We start from the raw sequence: 20,005 nt of genomic DNA, 5'->3' as shown, positions 1-20,005 counted from the left end.
TGAGTTTCTTAGGCTTGACATCATTTTGCTTACATTCAAGTGACAATTTACCTCGAGCAGAAACAGCCATCTTTGAAGGTTTCCAGTCATATACTGCGTTTACATTAGCCATCGCTTCCATTTCCTTCAAGTCACTAGAACCCATTCTCAAGGAGGTAGAATTTGACTTTCCCCCCAAATCCAGTCATTCTTTTGACATAAGCATGAAGACATTCAAATCAACTTTAGCTTCCAACAACTTAAATTCTTAAAAATGAAACCAGCCTTCTTCTAGTCACATCGGCAATATTCCACGAGCTGCAAATCTTGAGTACAAAAGGTCCCTGACCACTACCTAAGAGCTAAAATCTACACAGACAGAAATAAAGATTTCAATGTAAATTTTACTATTTTATTTGTGAAAAAACTACAAGCAGAATTCATAAATAGACATTTCTATTTAAAGCAGGGAAATGATAAAGTGGCTTCTAATAACATAGTCGTGCACATGCCAGTAACAGGAATATATTAACATCTTTTATTTGCTAGACAAAGAGCAGTGTCCAATATAAATTTCCCCAAAACATTTAAGACCTGTGAATTTCTGACCAGTTCACAAAACCACCAACTGACACTTTAGCATGAAGGAAAAAAACAAACCTAACAGACTGTCAGCTCTAAAGACATTACAGAGCAGAAACTTCCAAAAGCGTTATACAAGCTGTCTTTCTGGGCAAATGAAAAATATAGCTCGTATAATACATTAACAAAAATTCACAAGATTATGTTTTGACATACTTAACAAGCATTCTCTATTTGTCTCCAACAAACAAAGCTAAGGAAATAATGTAACCATCTTTACACAGTAAATTAAGGTTACAAGTCATACACAAGAACAGAACTGCTTGCGCATTAAAAACTGTTCAGCTCCATTGTCATACTCTAAATGTTGGCTCTTAAACCATTTTCGGTTACATACAAGCAAAGGTTATTATATATCCAGCAATTAATAAATTTTCAATAATTTAAGATATGGTAGCTTAAAAAAGTAGACTGAGAATGGTCTTGATAAGGCAGGTGAAACATCTTAGTGGAACTAAACTCACAGAAGCTTCTGCCAATGTTTTCAAATATCCAGATTGAAACTGAAAGGTTTTGATTAAAATATTTTGTGGGTGTCAGGATGTCTTTTTCTTAATGCATGACTCAAGCAGAGCAAGTCAGGTAAGCTCTGTGTGTGCGTGCACCCAAGTGTGAAAGATCTTGTGGTATTAAAGCAAATGGAAACTTGCAAGCGTTAACACTGTGCTTTTGTTTTTTTTTGTTTGTTTTTATAACCTGCTTACTGTGCCACTGAATACCAAGTATTTCTGGTCCTTTTAATATCTACCTTTATAATCTACACTAGTGTTTTGACGTGCTGCCTAATTGTAAGGCAAACTGCAAATGCAGGAAGTTACAGGAATTCCATTTCCAGAATACATGCCTGAGGGACATCATCAATTTCATAAATGAAAAGTCTAATGTACCTACCACCTCACTACCTCACCAGAATACACAATGGCAGCTGAAGGACTGGTCCGGTGACATTTGATAGCTGAGAGAAATCCCACTGTTAGCTGCACTTTCTATCAGAATGGCAATTCCATCCCACCTGTTCTAAAGCAATGCTGTCTTCCTTCACCCCTTCCCATGCTTTATTCTTTCAATTTTTCACGGAGGCAAAATTGAAAAAACCAAGACATTGGCAATGAATTAATTAGCAGCCTATGAGTAGCTGTTAATCAGCTTTTCCACTAGTCTAGGAGTCCAATCACTTTACATGAAACTAATTTTGAAAAGTACACAGTGTTTCTGAACAAAGTGCATACCAACACTTACTGGTTTAAAAAGCAGTGCAACCCACATGAGTTTGGTGGCATTTAAATTTTAAAAAGTTAATTAAAAACTTAGCAATTCCTTACATCTCTGGAAAATAAATATGGCTGACTAATTTACCCTCCCTGAGACCCTTAATAAAAGGAATATTAAAACTTTAGAAGGAATGTCTTTGCAATATCCCACTAATATTAAAATGTGGATTTAAAATTCATAGTCAAATCACTATGTATTATATATTCTGATGCTTATAGGAAGCATCGAATTTCCTTTGGTTCATTAATAAACACTTTAAAAATGTATTTAAAAAGTATCACTTGCATCCCAGATACAAGAATTATTTAAAAAAGAGGGGAACATTGTCCATGCATTTAAGACCACAACAACAAATGGCACTGCTTTATAATCTATGCCTCTGAGAAGAGAACAGAATTTAAATTATAGTGACTACAGAATAGTTTTAATGTAAATGTGAAAGGAACCTTTCCTGTTGGCTACTCAAATCAAGCTGTTAATTTTTGTTTTATTAACTCGTTGCCTCCACAGAAATTGCTTGTTTTTAAGAAAATCAGGTTTCTCACACCCAAATCGGCTGCCTTCCCGTGAGTCCCTAAAGTACAGTCAAACAGAGGAAGGTAACATCACTTCCCATGCTTGAAATGCCAGAGTCTTGTGAACTCTGGATTACAATGTAGGAGACCCCAAATCCAAAGAAAACAAAAACATTTCAAAATGAGGAGCGGTGGAATCCTATTAGTGGTCTTTGTTATTCTGATTTTATTTATGTTTTGCTGCTTTTTTTTTTTTTTTGGTGTTGCTTTTGCAAGACAACAATTTGTTCACTAACAAATGAGGGAAAAGAAACTTTGAAAGGAGTTTGCTCAAGCGATCCAGAAAAAAGGAAACGACTCCCTTGCAGGAAGTATGAGCTTTCCCTAAAACTGGCTGTAGGCCCTCAAGTTATTCACCACTTGAGTTCCTTCCCAGGGCAGGGAACTGAGAAATGTCTCTGAACACTGACAAGCTCCATGTTGGGGTTTGATTGGTGGTTGATAACCTTTGTTCAGTGAAACAAACAAGTGGATTTTAATAAAGAAAATGAATTCTCACAAATGAATTGATAAGGTAAAGGTTTGTTAAACAAGGAGACAAATGTGATGAGGCAAACCAACTTCAATTACAAAAACCACCACTGTAATGTCACATGCAAAGTGGAAGTAGGGATTTGCTTCTTGAATGGGCCAAAAATACAGTTTAGACGGCTTAATCCTAAAACTAAGAGACAATTTATAGATTTACCTCGGACATGAGTAGAGGTCTGGAAAATGGATGGCATTCAAGTTATAGAATACCATACTTTCATGAGTGTGTATGTAAGAACAGCAATGTTAACATGTAACCGTAATTTACATGAATACTTGGCATTCTGGAGCTAGTTACTTTTGAATAATCAAAGCCTCCCCCCCCCAACTAAACACTTGTGATTTGTCAGTTATTCCATTGCAAATGCAGGCTATCTGGAGCAGTCTTTACATTTGAGATCACATTGTTTAAAAAATATATATTTTTATATCGTCCAGTACTCTTTAGACAGATGAGTCAAGTTCCCACGTGGGTTGGAACATACTTCATGTAAGACTGATTTTAATTTGTTTTCAGCACTTTCATAGAAGGGACTGTCCCAGATCTGTAACTGTTCAATGTTGTATTCACTTCACAGTGTATCAAGCACCAGCGTTGCCATGAATTGGTTTCAAATAACCCTTTATATATAATTTTATATTTTTATATATATATATAGTTATATCAAAACTGATAGTACATAGTATAACTGGAAGAAAGAACTAAACTTAAAAGGATATGCTGAAAGGATGGTTTGTGAACACAATAAATAAAAGTCCTCCCTCCCAACCCCTCCCCCAACAAAACAAAAACAAAAACCAGTTGTAATGTACATGGAAAATTGTGCACAGCAGATTTTTTTTATATAAAAAGTAGATTCAGGAGCACATCCAATTATAAATGATTGTTAGGAAAATCATATAAAACAATGGAATACATAAAAGTGTCAAGAGTAATCGTCAGGGTGCGAAATTCCTTGGTGGCCAGATGCCCATGGCAAGCAGAAATTATCCTGGCAGCATCACTAAGAGATCGATGTCCACAGAAGAATCCCCAGGGGTGCAAGCAGCATGGGCAGGTGGAGGATTTGAATTTCATACCCTGATTCATAGTTTTCACAATTCCATGTGCAATTTCAGAAAGATTCATCATTGACCGCTGACATGTCGCCCTTTGGCGTGGAGGAGCGGGAGGAGCCCTTGTCTGTGCTCTCCGAGCCGGAGCTGCTCTGGTTCTGCTGCTCTGACCCTGCACTGGAGGTCACTGTGGAGGAGGAGGTCGAGGAGGAGCGAGTCTTTTCCTTAAAGTCTGTGATAATGACGGTGACGTTGCCCACAGTCACTGCCAACTGCTGAGCAGTGCTTCTGTCCACATTTTTCAGCCGGGGCCTGAAAGCAACACCAACCAGGAACAACCAATTAGATCAGCTTCAGATGAAAGCAACTGCTGGCACAGAGTCACCAACACACACAAAAACTTCTGACACCATGGCGCAATCCAAACAACCCAAATCACTACCAAACTGCTGATTACCTCAGCACCAACAGTGACCGAAGGTCTGGATCACTGCGGAATTACCAGCAGTGATCTGGCTCCTGTTTTGATGAGTGATATAAAAGTAGTGTGTGTGTGTGTGTCATAGAGCACACATGTATTGAAAACCAACATACTCATAACTAGCTCTTCATCCTCCCCTTTGTCAAACTACAAACCCATAGGCACAAAACACTGGTTCCCTGCTTATGACTTAGTAAATCAGAGCTACAGCTTATTATTCTACTCTAGTTTCAAATACCTTGAGGTGTGATTCGTTTCACTGGTCTTTGTCGTAGCATTTGCAGACTGTATACTGTTTGCTTCGCTGGGAGGATCTTTCAGAATATCAGACTTTGGTCTAAAGGGGATGATATAAAAAGGCACTTAAAAGATAGCTTTGATAAACATGTAAAAGATTACATACTATACTCAGTTTCCCAGGAACTTACTTTGTTTTCTTGTTGGTGTTTTTCTTGGTAACACTGGGACTGATTTCCTTATCTTTCTCAGGTTTCTCTTTGTCTTGTTTTTCAACTTTCTCCTTCTTCTCCTTTTTAGGGGGTGGTGGGGTGGCATACTGTTGTGCCACTTGTTGTGCCACCAACTGAGAATTGATCCGAGGCTTTCTAAAACATTCAAGAAAAGATACATCATTATTTGCTTTATGAATATATCTTTAAACTTATTATTTTGGTCACATGATTTTATTACTGGGGTATCTGGCAACTTCACAGGAAATTATTTGTGCTACTTCTCCATTATTATATCTATGTGGTCCACAGAACTTCTCCTGATCCCCTTCTTGTATACTCACTTTTGATGATGTATACTACATGATGTATACTACTACATCCCTGTGCCATGAAGAAGTCTTCCAGTGAATAAAACACATTGTTTTCAGAGTGTTGTAAACAATACTTTTGAGCAGTCAAGACTGTACCGACAAGACAGTTTTCAAGTATTCCTGCCTGCCACAGAGGGTTTATATATTATTAAATTGTCACAGGTAATCCCTCAAAAAGAGAATGAAAATATAATTATGACATCCACTCATCAATTCAGTCATTATGACTTGGCCTGCTCCCCTGCAGCTCCGTGGCTGGCACAGACAACATATACAGAGCAGTGAGAAGTCACTGTGGTTCATACAGAGAGGGTAAAGAATGAAAGTCACTATAAAAATTCTAAGATAGACGATACATTCATTGTGCTGTCAACCATTATGCCTACACCAATCTCCAACTGACACTGGCTCTTAGCACTATTGTTCACAAATTCTAAATGGTGCCAAGCAATTTTCACAATGCATGACCATTCAGTCAAGTGGGAAAGAAAGTTTATGCACTTTTCTATTAAATACTAATTTTCAAAGACATTCCCATCTAGATAAAACATTTATTAACAAAGTAAACTCTCCAAGTAGGTGACAAATATCCCAACAGGTCATTACTGAGTTCCAACAACTGACTGACACGATGTAATGGTCACCTTCTGAGCTTACAGCCCCTCTTGGTCCCCCAGGATGGAGGAGAGTATCTGAGAAAAGTTAAGATAGAACTGGCTCATCAACGGGAGAGTCAGTGATGGAGGATTAGAAAAATTTAGACACAAATCTAGAAAAAAAAATTGCAGATAATTCTGCTATTTTAAAAAGAGAGTTGTAGATGTATGAATGCTTCCCTCCCCCCAAATTAAACAGGGTAACAGAACTTTTTTTGGAGCAGGATGTGGCTGAGAAGGAATATAAGACAGGCAAGGACAATGCTTGCTTCGCATCCAGGTAAGCCTGAGGGAATGCTCCCAGTGTGTCAGGACTGGTTTAGAGGCAGTGTGGCTTTGCCAGGAAGCCTACTGACAAAGGTGCAGTCTCTGATTAAGTTTCCCATGGGCCTCTAGGAGCATTCTTCGTCATATAAGGTAGCACACCATGAAACCCAGTGGCCTCGGTGTCTAACATAGAGGTGAAGTAACACTAGAAAAGGGATGAACACTTATCTGAGCCCCACCCAAATGAAGCTGTAACCGCTAATGGGTAACCTGCTAATGGGTAACCTCTTTTCCCAGGTTTTACAAAGGCAGCAGTAAGCTATTCTAACACATCCTACTGATTCAAAGAGGAAGTATGACTGCTAATACAAAGAGATAACATCTACTACAAAACATTGCACAAGCACTCACTGATGGAGACACAAACAGAACATGTGTCTACAGAGATTACCACAGTTTAAGCAAAATGCCTCAAGCGCACCAATACTCAGGTGTCAAAACAAAGTACACCAGTTAATGTGAACATATCACTAAAACTTTATTAAATTACACCTTGAGGGAGAATTTCAACTAAGCAAATGAGCAATGTGACTCAACAAGAGAAGATCTGGACACCATCTTAGAGCACCTATGACACACAGTTAAAGGTGAACCAGCTGCCTGGCCAACCTGACCACCAAGCTACCCACCCAACCAGAGTTCATTTTCCTCATATCACTCTCTCTAGGACACTTACCCCACTGCACTGTAATTGCCAATCATTGTATGCTCCCCAATAGCAAGACCATCTCTTAATCACCTGTTACCACAGTAATCAGCACAGTACCATAAAAGCATCTAGTGGATGGGTGAAGAATTAATGAACACATCTGAAAAAGTCATAGCAGGATGAGGACTGAGAAGAGGATCCAAGTTTTTAGTGCTTCATCAGTATGACTTTTAGGGAGCAGGTCACATAGAATCAGAGCACTAAAGAAGACTAAAGTCATCAGAGGCCTGACACACAGGGTGGGAAATAGAAAGCCCTGTTTGAGAATTGTGGTGCTGAGGGGTCATGGGGTAACCCAAGCCACTGCCCAAAGGAATAAGCAGAGTTTGAGATTTCTATAGGAAGGGGAGATTTGTACATTGAAAAAAGTAAGAAAGACCTAAGGCAGAGGGTGTTAACTCACAGGGCGCGAGACAAGGAATGTGGATGCTTTCCTCGGAGACAGTACAGGGGTATTTGGTAATGGTGTGTGTGTGTGTGTGTGTGTGTGTGTGTGTGTGTGTGTGTGTGTGTGTGTGTGTGTGTGTGTGTGTGTGTCAGAATTTAGAAATGAGATCAGAGAAACTGAGCATAAGAAAGGGTGCCTGGTGGGGAGCAGCATGCATGGCAGAGCAGAGAGAACTAATGTAGAGCAGAGCAGAAGTCACTTGGATCTCACAAACTACCATTAATGGTGTAAATGTGGCCTGCCTTAGAATTCTCAACTAGCCAGACATGCTTTTGTAGATGGATTCTTCCTGCACAAGGCTGCTTGTCAGTGGCCTACTGGGAACCACAGGTAAGGCATGTGTGCTTTGCCACTGGGAATCACTGCAACACTTCAGGAAACATTCTTCAGCACATACACCACAATTCATTATCTACAGATCAAAATATACACATACAAAGGTTATTTGGTGTGAAAGTGCTCACTCCTCCTAAGAAATGAATGATTCCCAAGAATGGTAAATATATCTTCCTCTCTGATGGTTAAGCTGTGTGAGAACTGATTATGCTAAGAAAAATGGGATATCTGCTAGAAACAACCTGTTTTGGTTCAAATGTTCTATGTCAACTCTATGTCTGAAGTTTACAACCTAACACACTTCAGTCATCACCCACCCGTCTCAGAAAATATGCAATAAGATTTTTTTTTTGGTTTAGTTATCACAGCTGACTTTTCTAATGAGTTCTCCCCAACAAGTCCTATAGTCCTTCTAGGATCAGGGCATGAGGGTGATGTTGGGCAAAATAAAATAATTCCAACATACAAAATATGTCTGAACAAAGTGCATACCAAACAAACAACGCAAAAATTAAATAATAAGATGAAAATAAACACATCTCAATCATCTATATCGTAATAAATTCACCCTGTAATTGTATACTGCAGCTGAGTGGATTTCAAAACAAAGTTCAACCTGCTGTTTCCAGGAAACTCATTTTACCAACAAAGGCAAGTACAGACTTGAAGACTAAAAGACAATCCTACAAGCAAAAGGCAATTTGAAAAAAGTTAGGAGCGGCTATAGTTAATTTTATTATGTTAAAATAATAGACTTCCAATTTAATAAAGGTAGAGACAGAGATGGACATGACATCATAAACACCCCCCACCCAAATGATAGAGCACCAAGATACATGAGACAAATATTAGTACAACTAATGATATTGGTAACATCACTGGATTCTTAATATTCCACTTTACAATTATGAGGAACCTTAATACACTGTTGATGAAACATAAATTGATGTAGTCATGCTGGAAAACAATATGGATTTACCTTTAATACAGAAATGGAAATAGAATTCTAAGACCTGGCAATCTCACTCTTGGATATTTACCCAAAGAACCTGAAACCATCAATTCCCATAATAATTATATGCTCTACAATGCTTACTGCAGCAATTTATTTATAACAGCTAGGACATGGAAACAACCCACTTATCAGAGGACTGGGTCAAGATGTCGTATACCCACATTATGGGATACCATTCACACATAAGGTAAAGATAAAATGTTGCCGCCATTTACAGCAAAATGGTGAAACTCAAGGGAATTAAGTATAATAAAGCAAATCAGGATGACCAAGACAAATACTGCACTTTTTACAATAGATGATTTGACAAGCTAATTAATTATAAAACTAGCAGACATTGAAAAAACAAAGTGAAGTTTCTGAGGTTAAGAGGGAAGGAGAAAGGATCAGAGGGGATTATGGTAGGAGAATAAACAACAAGAAAAAACTGTACAATCCTTTCACAAGGGTAAGGTAAAAAAGATGCTGTCTTGACAGAAGTAGGTTCTGGCCATTAGGGCATGTGCCCTCCCTTTATTTCTCAGTTAGAAGGCTCCTGGCTGCATGTGAAAGAATGCGTATGTCCAATCTCTATTCTTTTGTGAGGTAAGCTGTGCAGAGGGTTTTTCAGACTGGATGACACAACCATGTCTGAAAGTAGAGAGGCAGAACCATTCATAGGCATCACAGGACAGGCATATCATGAAGAAAGATCTTTCTTCTTGCATGACAACATCCTCTAAGAGGAAATACTGTCTCCATTTTACAAATTACAAGTCTGAAGTACAGAAAGATTAAGAAAGTCTTTAAAGGTTTACAGTTAAATGGTTGAACTGCCTATTTTTTTTTAACTCAGTTCCATCTGAACTTTCTCTGTGGACTCCTCAAACATGTCTCCTCCCCTCTGAAAGGCTTATCTAGTGTATAGTATGTGTGGTGTGTTTTATGTAACTCAGGTGAACACCCAGGCTACTGTTTGGCTAGAAACACTCCCAAGAACCCACAGGCACTTTAGCCTCACCATCCTCATTTCTTATGAGAGGAAGACAACCTGGAACCTGGTCGTCATTAAGGAAAGAGAAGAGTTTTTTTCCCTCCAAAATATTCCCTCTAAGAAATAAAAACTTTACCCTGGTGCATAACACTGATAGGTGAGAAATTCTTTTACATTGCTTAGTGAAGCCTTTATCTTCTAAGTGTAATACAATACTTTCAACATGTGGAAAGCCAATTCTTCAATACAGAGCTGAGTCTGGAATATCCAAAATTAAACTTTTCAACTAACAAACCTTAAGTAAAAAATTAACAGTCTTCACAATAAAATGAAAAATATTTACACCAAAGTACATGGCTTATGGCTAAGCTTTAAGGTCAAACAATCAACAAACCAAACCCCATCACTGAAACTAAGTATTTGATGACAGATATATACAGTAAACAGGGTCCTGGGTTTCGGTCAAACAATCAACAAACACAAACACCATCACTGAAATTTTAAGTATTTGATGACAGGTCTATACAGTAAACAGGGTCCTGAGTTTCTGTCAAAACTAAGTTTGGCACCAAACAAGTTTTTGCATCTTTTATAATACTTATAATTTTTATTAAAAAAAAGTGTTCTTAAAATTATGTTATAGGATTATTATTGCCATTTCAATAGTTTTACAAATGAAAAGTTGTTGTGAAATTTCAAGGAAACATCAGAACATGTCTATTTGCATTGAAATGTGTAATGTTTCAGAAGATGGCCCATTCAACAAAAAGTGAAACAAATCTAGGAACATCCTCAATTTTACCATATGGAGCATAAAATGAATAAATGAAAACAAGTGAGTACATGACAAAAAAACCTTTCTGGATGGCTGTAACATGTACTCATACCATTTTTGAGGGAATATAGACAAACCATATTTTTAAAAGAAGCGTTTCCCCTGTCCCCCATACCTTTTTTCTTTTCCTTTTGGGTATCAGGGGAACCTGGGATCTCACCCTTCGTTTCCCATTTAACTTCTCTATCTCAGCTACCACAGCTTAGCAACAAGACAAAATCATCTCTGCATGGTTGAAACAACAGCATTATCTTCTCCCTCACCTCTTCCTCAACATTTATTTGTGTTTTTCCCATTTGCGTAACTCTACCTGGTGTTTTGCGTTCAATGAAAATATCCCAGCACCTCTCTGGTGAAGTAAGGGTTCAGCACTATGAAGCTATCTGCAGCCACTGCAGCTAAATTCAATCCCAGGCCAGGGAAGTAACCCACACATGCAGCAGACCTCTCCTGTCTGAACTGCTGCTCCCCTCAGCAATGTATTTTGTCAATCTACCTATTTTACTCCTCCACTGTCTCTGGTAAGTCCCTTACTCCCTGCACCTCTGGCCTGTACCCCAGTTCTTAAATGCGTAACAAAATATTTTTTAAAAAGAAAATATCCCAACATCTCTGGTATCAATCAACTCATTCATTTCTAAAGGTAAAAAAGTACTTTACAACTGAAAAAACTTTTTTTGTTTTCACCAAGTCAGTTTATACTACCCCCTGAGTTTTTGGACTTTGTCTTTACATCCCTTCTCCCCAGGCCATTTCCATGCCTTGGCAATTTGTCAGAAAGCTAGAAACCAAGAATTTAACAACTCTTGTGAATGCCTTCTCATTTAGCTCACTTTGTAAGGGTCACAATTCTTTATAATCAAGTACATCATGGGTAATTAAAAGGAACCTTCTCCACACAGCCCACCTTCCTGTCCATCCTTATACACAATAGATCATCCTATACATGTGCACTGGGTTGAATAGGAACAGTTTCACTTCATTCAACAATGACTGCATTTCTGTATTACAGGTGTCCCCAAACACATAATACCAGCTAGGAACACAGCAAAGTAATCTGTGGAGTCATAATTCAGTTAACACCTGCCAACATAATTTTTAAAAATGAAGTGGGAATAATAGTAAATTCAGAGAACTGGCTAGATCAAATGTGTGAAAATGCTTTATAAACTGCAATTTATTTGCAGGGCTCCCCCCACCTCCAACCTTGTTAAAACCACACTGAAGTTATTAATAAATATGATCTTTGTCTGAACTAGTCTGCACAGAATAATGAATGCTAAGCTGTAAACAATTGGGAAACCAGTTCATTTTTAAATTGGGTAATGCCTGTATTTACCTCAAGGCAATGGCAGGGTTAAGCTTCAGGGCTGTAGGCTCCAATAACACTGTCTACAGAACAGTAATGGCTCCTTTCCTTTGATGACTAGCACAGATAAGAGGCACTGTAAGAATTAGTTTTCTGTTCACTTTACCTGCCTGCTACTGACCCATTAAGCTTTTAAATATTAAGGATACCTAAAAGGAAACCTAAAACGACACAACCAGAACAAAAAAAAATTAGTTTTGCAACTCCTAACACCCATGACCATGAAGCCTTACAAGGAGATGCAACCCTTTTTGATTTTAATATTGAAATGGGAAGAACAGCTCTGAAGTAAATGAGGAGGGTTCTTTCCTTCCACCTATACTTATTGATTTAAAAAAAAAAAAAAAACAGTTCTAAAAGGCAAGTTAGACAATCACCAATATTCCCAGTCATATTAGAGTTCTTGGAGTTACTAGGTCCTAGAGAATTACCTAGGTCCAAAAGAATGAGAATCTCCACACTATTAGTCTGGTATCCTCTCAGTTACCCCATGCTAAGGTGACAATTAGGAGTTAGCTTGAAATATTTCTGCACTTTTCATATTTGTGGAGTGTCAATGAGATGTATTAAGAACACTAGTATGTATTATATTATTAATGCTACAGTATGAGTACGAATCACCAGTGTGGATCACCCAGTCCAATGAAGAATAAATGAGGAAATATGGTACATAGTTTAGTTTGGAAGTAAATTCCTAGAGATTTCAAAGAACCAATTCTTTCAACAGACCACCACACAATTTTTCAGTATCTGTTCAGTTATGGGAAGAGTGAAACCATACCATAGCCCCAACCTACTTCTATGGGGATGCCTGAGCTTAACTACACCATTCCACCTGGTAGCTAGAGTGCCTTTTCAGTTTGCTGGCTCAAGGCCATGTCAACACTACTCAGACTACTTGCAGCTTCCTCCAAAGCTGCTCTTAAGGTCAGGCATGCTGCTACCAGGATAGTAACCTTCATTGAAAAGAATAATGTTATCACTACAACATACATAATATAAAAGACAACTATTACTTCATTTTGCTAGATTCATACAATGCATTGAATTTTAAATTTCTTTATGCTCTCCAAATAGTACCTTTTTTTGTTGTTGTTCTCTCCATTCTTCTTTTGCTCAAATCTTTTAGTTTATCTTCTAGAACTAGCACTGGGTAATAACTCTGAAGGGGTAGTTAGTTCAAATTCTAGGGTACTCTATCCCGTTAGTATGTATCTCTGACTGTTTGGTACTGTATAACTAAAATTTCCCTTTAAATCTGACACCAACTTTCAAATTAAAAAAAAAAAAAAAAAAGTCATCCCCTTTCCCCATCTTCATAGGTAACAGAGTATGGACATCAGAGTTAAGATATTTTTTGGATTTTATCCAGGCCCTAAGCTATGGGTAAATTACTTCAAATGGGAATGGATTCTAGTTCTAACATAAACTTAATTTGGTTTAAGCCAAGGTTAAAGTAGGTTAACGTTCACTTAGTTCTTGTCATAGTGTATGTAAGTTCTTGTCATAGTGTATGTACACAAGGCATGTAGACAGACAAATAATTTATACATTTCCAAGCATTACTTTTCTAGCTGTAGACATACCATTCTTCCTCAGCTACTAGAAGGCAAGTGAAAAGGTTTACAAGTGAAAAAAGCTGGCAAGCCTGGCCGTAGGAAATTATTCTTAGAGATATTTAGAGATATAAATCCTTTGCAGGTAATTAGCTAATTATGATGTCTAAGCAACACTAGGGCCCTCATCAACTTGGTAGCCAACTTTTCTGCAACTTTCAGTGAATTCTTTAAAAGGTGCCTTGAGGGTGTGTATGGGGGGGTCAGGGTGCACTAGACTTCAACACAATATAGAGAGTGTTACAAAATCTCTTACCAGATAGTGTGGTCAGGATCTAGCTCCCACAAATACACATAAACATTCGTAACTTAATAAACTGCAGAATCTGACATGTTCAACCTGAGATTCAAAACAACCATTTTGAATACTTAATACCTCTTATGCCCAGAAAATGTGCTTAATGTTTGAACACCAATAGGCATAAGCGCTTTTAACTTTTTTGAAAATTAGGAACATATATATACTTAAAAAGTAAAAGGAGCTACAGGTGTTTTTAAATTCTTAAGAACAAAACAATTTCCTTTAGTAAACCACCTTTGTATCAATGGATAGCTTTCTTAGAACAGTGGTTCTCAAAGTATGGTCCAGAGATTCCTGGAGTCTTCAAGAATATACAAGGTCAAATCTATCTCATAATAATCTATCATTTGCCTCTTCATTTTCTGTAGACTACAGAAAATGCAAAATTACTGCTCTGATAGTTAATGAAACACATATTTGTGTATGTGTCTGTTAAGATTTATTTATTTATGCATACAATAACTGGGGCCCAGGCCAGAGGTTTGCAGGGTGAGAGACTTCACCAGATACAGAGTGGGGAGCAGAACAGGCAGAGGAAGTACACTGCTGAGAGGAGTAGCAGGTGAGGCAGGAGAGGTCTGCTGAAATATGTGGATCACCTCCAAGGCCAGGATTGAACTGTCACTGAGGCAGCCATGGCTTGGCTTAGCTTCGCAGTGGGCAACTCCAAACCCTGCACCACCAGGGAGAACCGCATACTTGTATATTCTTGTGTTAAATTCTGATACCCAAGGCATCCAGTGATACAACCAACATGAACAAAATGTCCTTGGGTTATAATAATTTTTAAGGATGTAAGGGATGATCCTCTGGACAAAAAGCTTGAGGAATGTTATGTCAGAACCACCCCAAGTAATTTATTGTTAAATTTGCTTTACCACAGGCAAAGAAAGATTTTCTTGAGAAGGTATTTCTAATACTACTCAAGCTTAAGTTCTCAGCAACACTTCAAAAAAGAGACATGAAAAGTGCATCACTTCCAATCACAGATTAACATTTTGAAGATAAAAAAAAATTAAACTCACTTAACACCAAAACAACTTTTAAGAAGTGGGCTTAAAACACTTCTACCATTAACTATATAAACCTGGCTTCATTCCATTTCCTCTCCCTTCTGGTACCTACAATAACAGAATTTTATTGTGTTATTAAAATATTTTAAGTAATTGTCTCATAATAAATGTGCCTTTTAGCTCCCACAATGCCGCCAAAGCTTGACATTATGTAAAGAAAAAAATGTCTCCTAAATGGTTTTCAACTTTAGAAGATGGTGAGTTGACTTATTTAGATGCCTTTAATCCATATTTTTAAAGTAAATTTTATTCTACAGGGAAACAACTGAGTGTTCTGACTAAAAAAAGTAAACAGGCTAAAGAGGAGAAGTCCTTTGCTGAGGGCTTGGGGTGGGTAATGCCACATTCACGACAGATCACATTAAGTGTGGGGCCTGCCAACAACAGAACCAGTGAAGATCACTGTCATTTATGAAGAAAGCAATCAGGCATCCATCCAATCTCTACTTTGTGGACCAGCATCCCCTGCTTCTCAAATCCCACTGAGTAAAGAATGGATTTAACAGCATTCCTGTGGTATCTCCTCTCTGGTTTAGTTTTGGTGTTCTGGCTTATGTTTCACTGAACAGACTCTTCCTGGTGCCTACTATATTCCAAGGCTGGGTGCTATGTTTTCTAAGCTCATTTCCCAAGGAGGATCACACAATAGATGCCAATGGCCCAGAACTCTGGGGAGGGCTCTCTGTCTTCTATGGGGCATTTTTTTTTTGCCACACAACCTGGGTTATCAGACCACAGGAGATGCCTAAGATCTCTTTCCTTTCTGTATTTATTTTTAACTTAACTCAGTGATGTTGTATACTCTCTCCAAACTTTAGTTTCCTCATTGGTCACAAAGATTGAGTCTTTAATCTTGGAGCACTGACACTCAGTATTTAATAAAGACAATTAAAAAGTAAAAGCAAGTTGGCAGTTTATGTTATTGAGTTACTCTATAAAAAAATCTGTGTAGAAATAACATCACTAAGTACACTCTACAAACTATACTCTTGGGTTTAGTGAGTTTGACATACCCTGTAACCTCAAAAGATGCACAAAAATCACCGTATCTTTCACTTCAATGACAGAAATATTACAGTAAAGCAATCCAATCTACTTTGCAAATTACTTTATAGCCTTTAAAATTCAAATTTAAAATACATTTAACCAATTTAAAGTTACAGTCCATGTAACAAAACTGGGCACTTGAAAAGCACACAAAACAATAAGTAAGTCTTCAAAGAAAAAAGCTATCAGATAATTCTAAGAAACATAAGGTCTAACAATCAGTTACCCTCTTTCAGGTCTTGGTTTCCTCACTGTAAATTAAAGTGTTGGGTTAAATTAATGCAATCTTTAAGGATCCCCTTAAATCTGATCTTTAAAATAAAATCAGCAGCAGTCTTTCTGACAACCTGAGACTATGCAGGTGTTTCTTTTGGCCAACTTCTCTTTCAGGGCAGCCCTTTCTGCACACTGTGCCTATGCAAGTGCCCTTTACTCTTCTTCCTTCTACCCCCTTTTAAAAAATAACAAACCTACCCTTTTGGATTAAAAAGGCAACAGCAACACATTTGATGCCTGAAAATAACTGTTCTGACAAGCCAGCTCATCATGTTATGATGAGTAAATCATATGCAATCAAAACTTTTTTTCATCACTTCAGGTATATGTCTATTGCAGGATTACTCTTACTCAACCTCAGCACTGCCTTTTTTTTTTTAAACTGTAGGGGCTATGTTATGCAGTGTAGGCTATTTAGAAATACCCTTGTTTGACCTCTACCCTCCAGATGCCAATGGTACCTCCATCCCCAGATTATGACAAGTGAAAATTTCTCCTGGCATTCTCAAATTTACCTGGGTGGCAAAATCATTCTTAAGTGAGAAACAAACTGGTCTATAACATCAGATGGAATAGAAGCATTTACAAACATGGGAAAACAGGCTAAAAGAACAGCACTTTTCCTGTCAAAAGCTCATGAAAATGCTATCTACTGAAAACATCTGTACTGTATTCATCATTCTAATTGATGGAGGTTATAAAAGGATTTAGGAAGCAGCAGCCTAAGAATTTTGACTAAACCAATACTGTTGTTTTTCAGTTGTAAAATCAACTCTTTTCAAATATTCTGCAGTAGTTTTAAGTGAAGTTCTGTGCTTCGTAGGAACACACAGATTTACCCGTTGTAAGATAAACCATTTATGGTGGTTAAATTTGATGTCTTTGGTAGTTCTATATACAGTCAAGCATCACACAAAGGAACATATCAATCTCCCAGAGGTAAGTAACATTATTTTAATGTGTAACACTCACTCTGGGGGGTGGGCAGCCAAAGTAAATATAAAATTACTTCTGTGTCTAATACGATGAGACCAGTCAAATCAATACCAACAGATGCTAGATGGGAAAGTATATAATAGAAAATTATATCTGAATATTTGAGGGCCAACTATAATCATTAATATTATCTATACTTTAGGTGTTTCAGGTTAATCTTTCCCAATAAGGGAAAGAAAATTTTAGGTTATCTAATTATTTCAAGTAATTGAAAAATTAGGGGTTCATGAAGGTGAGGGCTCAAACCACCAGGAGTCATCTAGCTATAATCATTAGCACGCAGTCTGAGAGTTGCTTCAATTCAGTAAATACAACTTTGTCTTGCTGAGGCAGTGGGGGTCAGTGTGGCACAGACTGAAGATGGGAAATCACTTACCTATTTAAACAAGAGTAAATCTTTGAGTTGAATTTTAGTCATAGATTACAAATGATGAAATATTTTGAGCAATAATAACCAGAAAGTAACTAGAATTATTCCAACAAGAATAGAAACTTGAAAAAAGATGTATTTCAAGATACACCATTAACAGCCACCTTACATCCTAAAAGGTCTGTATGTATTTTATCTTAGTAACTAAAAAAATGCATCATGCAATGATCAATCTCCACTCATGCTGAAGAAAACATATGCTAGAAAATCTTGGTAACCACTTCTTCCTAGACTCAGTCCTTTTAATTCGGAAGGATGAACGGAAATAGGAATGAACTTTACTATGATAAAAAGTTAATTCTATACAGCCTCTACCCATCTATTAGTACTTTTCTTACCTAAGCAAATTCCCAAAAGAACTTTCTTAGAAAATAAATGTGGGAAAATGATGTCAAATGAATGTATTATAAAGGATAGTGTCTAATGTTTTCAGCATCAAACATTTACTGTTCAGAACACCCTGCTGTGAATACTCTGGTATACTCTCTTCTCTTCCTCATTCTTTCCATGCCTCTAACCACCTACCTCCAAAAAGCGCTCTCCACTTTTTTTTTTTTTATCTTCTATGCCATGTCTTCTTCCACAATGATTTATCTGGCATTCTGTCATCTTACCTCTGGCTACCTTATGTAACAATGAGATCAAAGCTCAAAGTTATTTCTCAGCTTAAAATTCTGCCCTGTTGGCCCTACCTGGTGGCGCAAGGGGTTAGGACAGCACTGCAAGCTGGCTGCAGCTGCTTCAGTGCAAGTTTGATCCCTGGCCCTGGAGGTGACCCACGTGGCCTGGCAGACCTCTCCTGACCCACCCACTGCTCCCCTCAGCAGTGTACTTGTTGATCTGCCTGTTCTGCTCCCTACTCTGTCTCTGGTGAATCCTCTCACTGCCCCAAACCCCTGGCATGCACCCCAGTTCTGTATGAATGAAAGAATAAATACAAAAAAACACTGCTCTGCCTATAGCTTGCAAAAATGTTAACTCCTTGTACCTTGATACAAGGCTTCCATTGTCTAGTTCCAGTATTTCCTCACCAGCTTGCCATTTCTCTATACCCACCAAGCCAGAGGTGGCACATTTGCAGGTCAAATCACATAGTACTTTTTCAGAATATACCTTTCTAGCACTGCTTTTACAGATCCCTGAACTTTCAGAAATGTTTTTGCATTTCTGAATTTGCAAAATTCACACCTGCTTTAAGACCCAACTCAAATGCCACTGCTTTGCCAATTTCTCCTAATTTTGTGGCCATATATTCCTGGTTCCCAAACTACTCTCACATACCACTACCACTTAATGTTCTACACTATATCATGACTCTCCATCTATCCCAGCGGCTTTAAAAATGTTCAGAGATGCTGCATCAATGTTGTAGGTCTCTCTGAGCCCTGGAATTGAGGGACTACATACAATTAATCTTGTATAATGTCATTCAGAACCAAAAACTCTAGAACACAGAAGATTGCAATGGATATAAGTATTTACTCCACAAATTGACCAGCTCCCTACCAGGTTAAAAGTAAGAAAATCAACAAAATGTTCCAAAATGACTTTGAAAATTAATAGGTGATGAACTGTTTCCAAGGTAAGGCACTCTGCTGAGTTTTCTACATGTAGCACTTCACAATTTTCACAACCTTTTAAAGCTTTCAAAGGAACCAAAGCCAAACAAAAGAGACACTAATCCATGCCCAGTGAACCTTGAAAAGGAAACAAATGAAACAAGTGAAAGGGAATCAAAGAAAGAGTAAGAGAATTTTCAGAAAGAGAATAGTCTACTAAAAAGTTGGACAAGGGCTGAAATAGGTTTGTGACTCTGCCCATCAAGGAGGTATTCCTTCAAAGCAACAGTTTCTATTCTATTCCTTCACTAGAGTATATATATACATATTCTTTAATCCTACAACCTTCCCCCCTACCTCAAATATTCCAACTTTTCAATACATCCCGCCAACACTCAAAACACCACAAAAGTATGCCAATTTTATCAAGGGTCAAGGAACTAGGACAAAATTCTTAGCAATGCTGCTCTTGGCGTTTCTATCTGTTTCTATCCAAGTTAAAAAAAAAAAACTACAGGTAGTTAACTGAGTTTTCAAAGCATGGCACAAAATAAGAAGTCTGCTTACTCAGCCTTTTAAAAAGCCACAGTATCAGAGAAGGCACTGTAGTACCTACAGAGATTCTCAGACTAACTGTAAATTCTCCAATCATCTGGATTTATCTAAATCCTTAACTTAAA

The 20,005-nt window shown here is 37.7% G+C and overlaps 1 protein-coding gene across 1 annotated transcript in view; it reads right to left on the bottom strand.

Annotated features, from left to right (window-relative positions):
* Positions 1-365: 365 nt before the first annotated feature.
* RYBP (RING1 and YY1 binding protein) overlaps positions 366-20,005 on the bottom strand; it is a 77,957-nt gene continuing 58,317 nt past the window's right edge. Inside the window, exons 3-5 of the mRNA XM_004676550.1 lie at positions 4,965-5,141; positions 4,775-4,873; positions 366-4,367 (exon numbers count right to left, since the gene is read on the bottom strand). Of these exons, the coding sequence (XP_004676607.1) occupies positions 4,115-4,367; positions 4,775-4,873; positions 4,965-5,141 (529 nt within the window). The 3' untranslated portion in view covers positions 366-4,114. The remainder of the gene's footprint in view (positions 4,368-4,774; positions 4,874-4,964; positions 5,142-20,005) is intronic.

This window comes from Condylura cristata, unplaced genomic scaffold, assembly GCF_000260355.1.
Source record: "Condylura cristata isolate star-nosed mole 26May11 unplaced genomic scaffold, ConCri1.0 scaffold00004, whole genome shotgun sequence".
Classification (NCBI taxonomy): Eukaryota; Metazoa; Chordata; class Mammalia; order Eulipotyphla; family Talpidae; genus Condylura; species Condylura cristata.
Note: the sequence above shows the minus strand (reverse complement) of the source record. Positions and strands in the feature narration are given on the sequence as shown.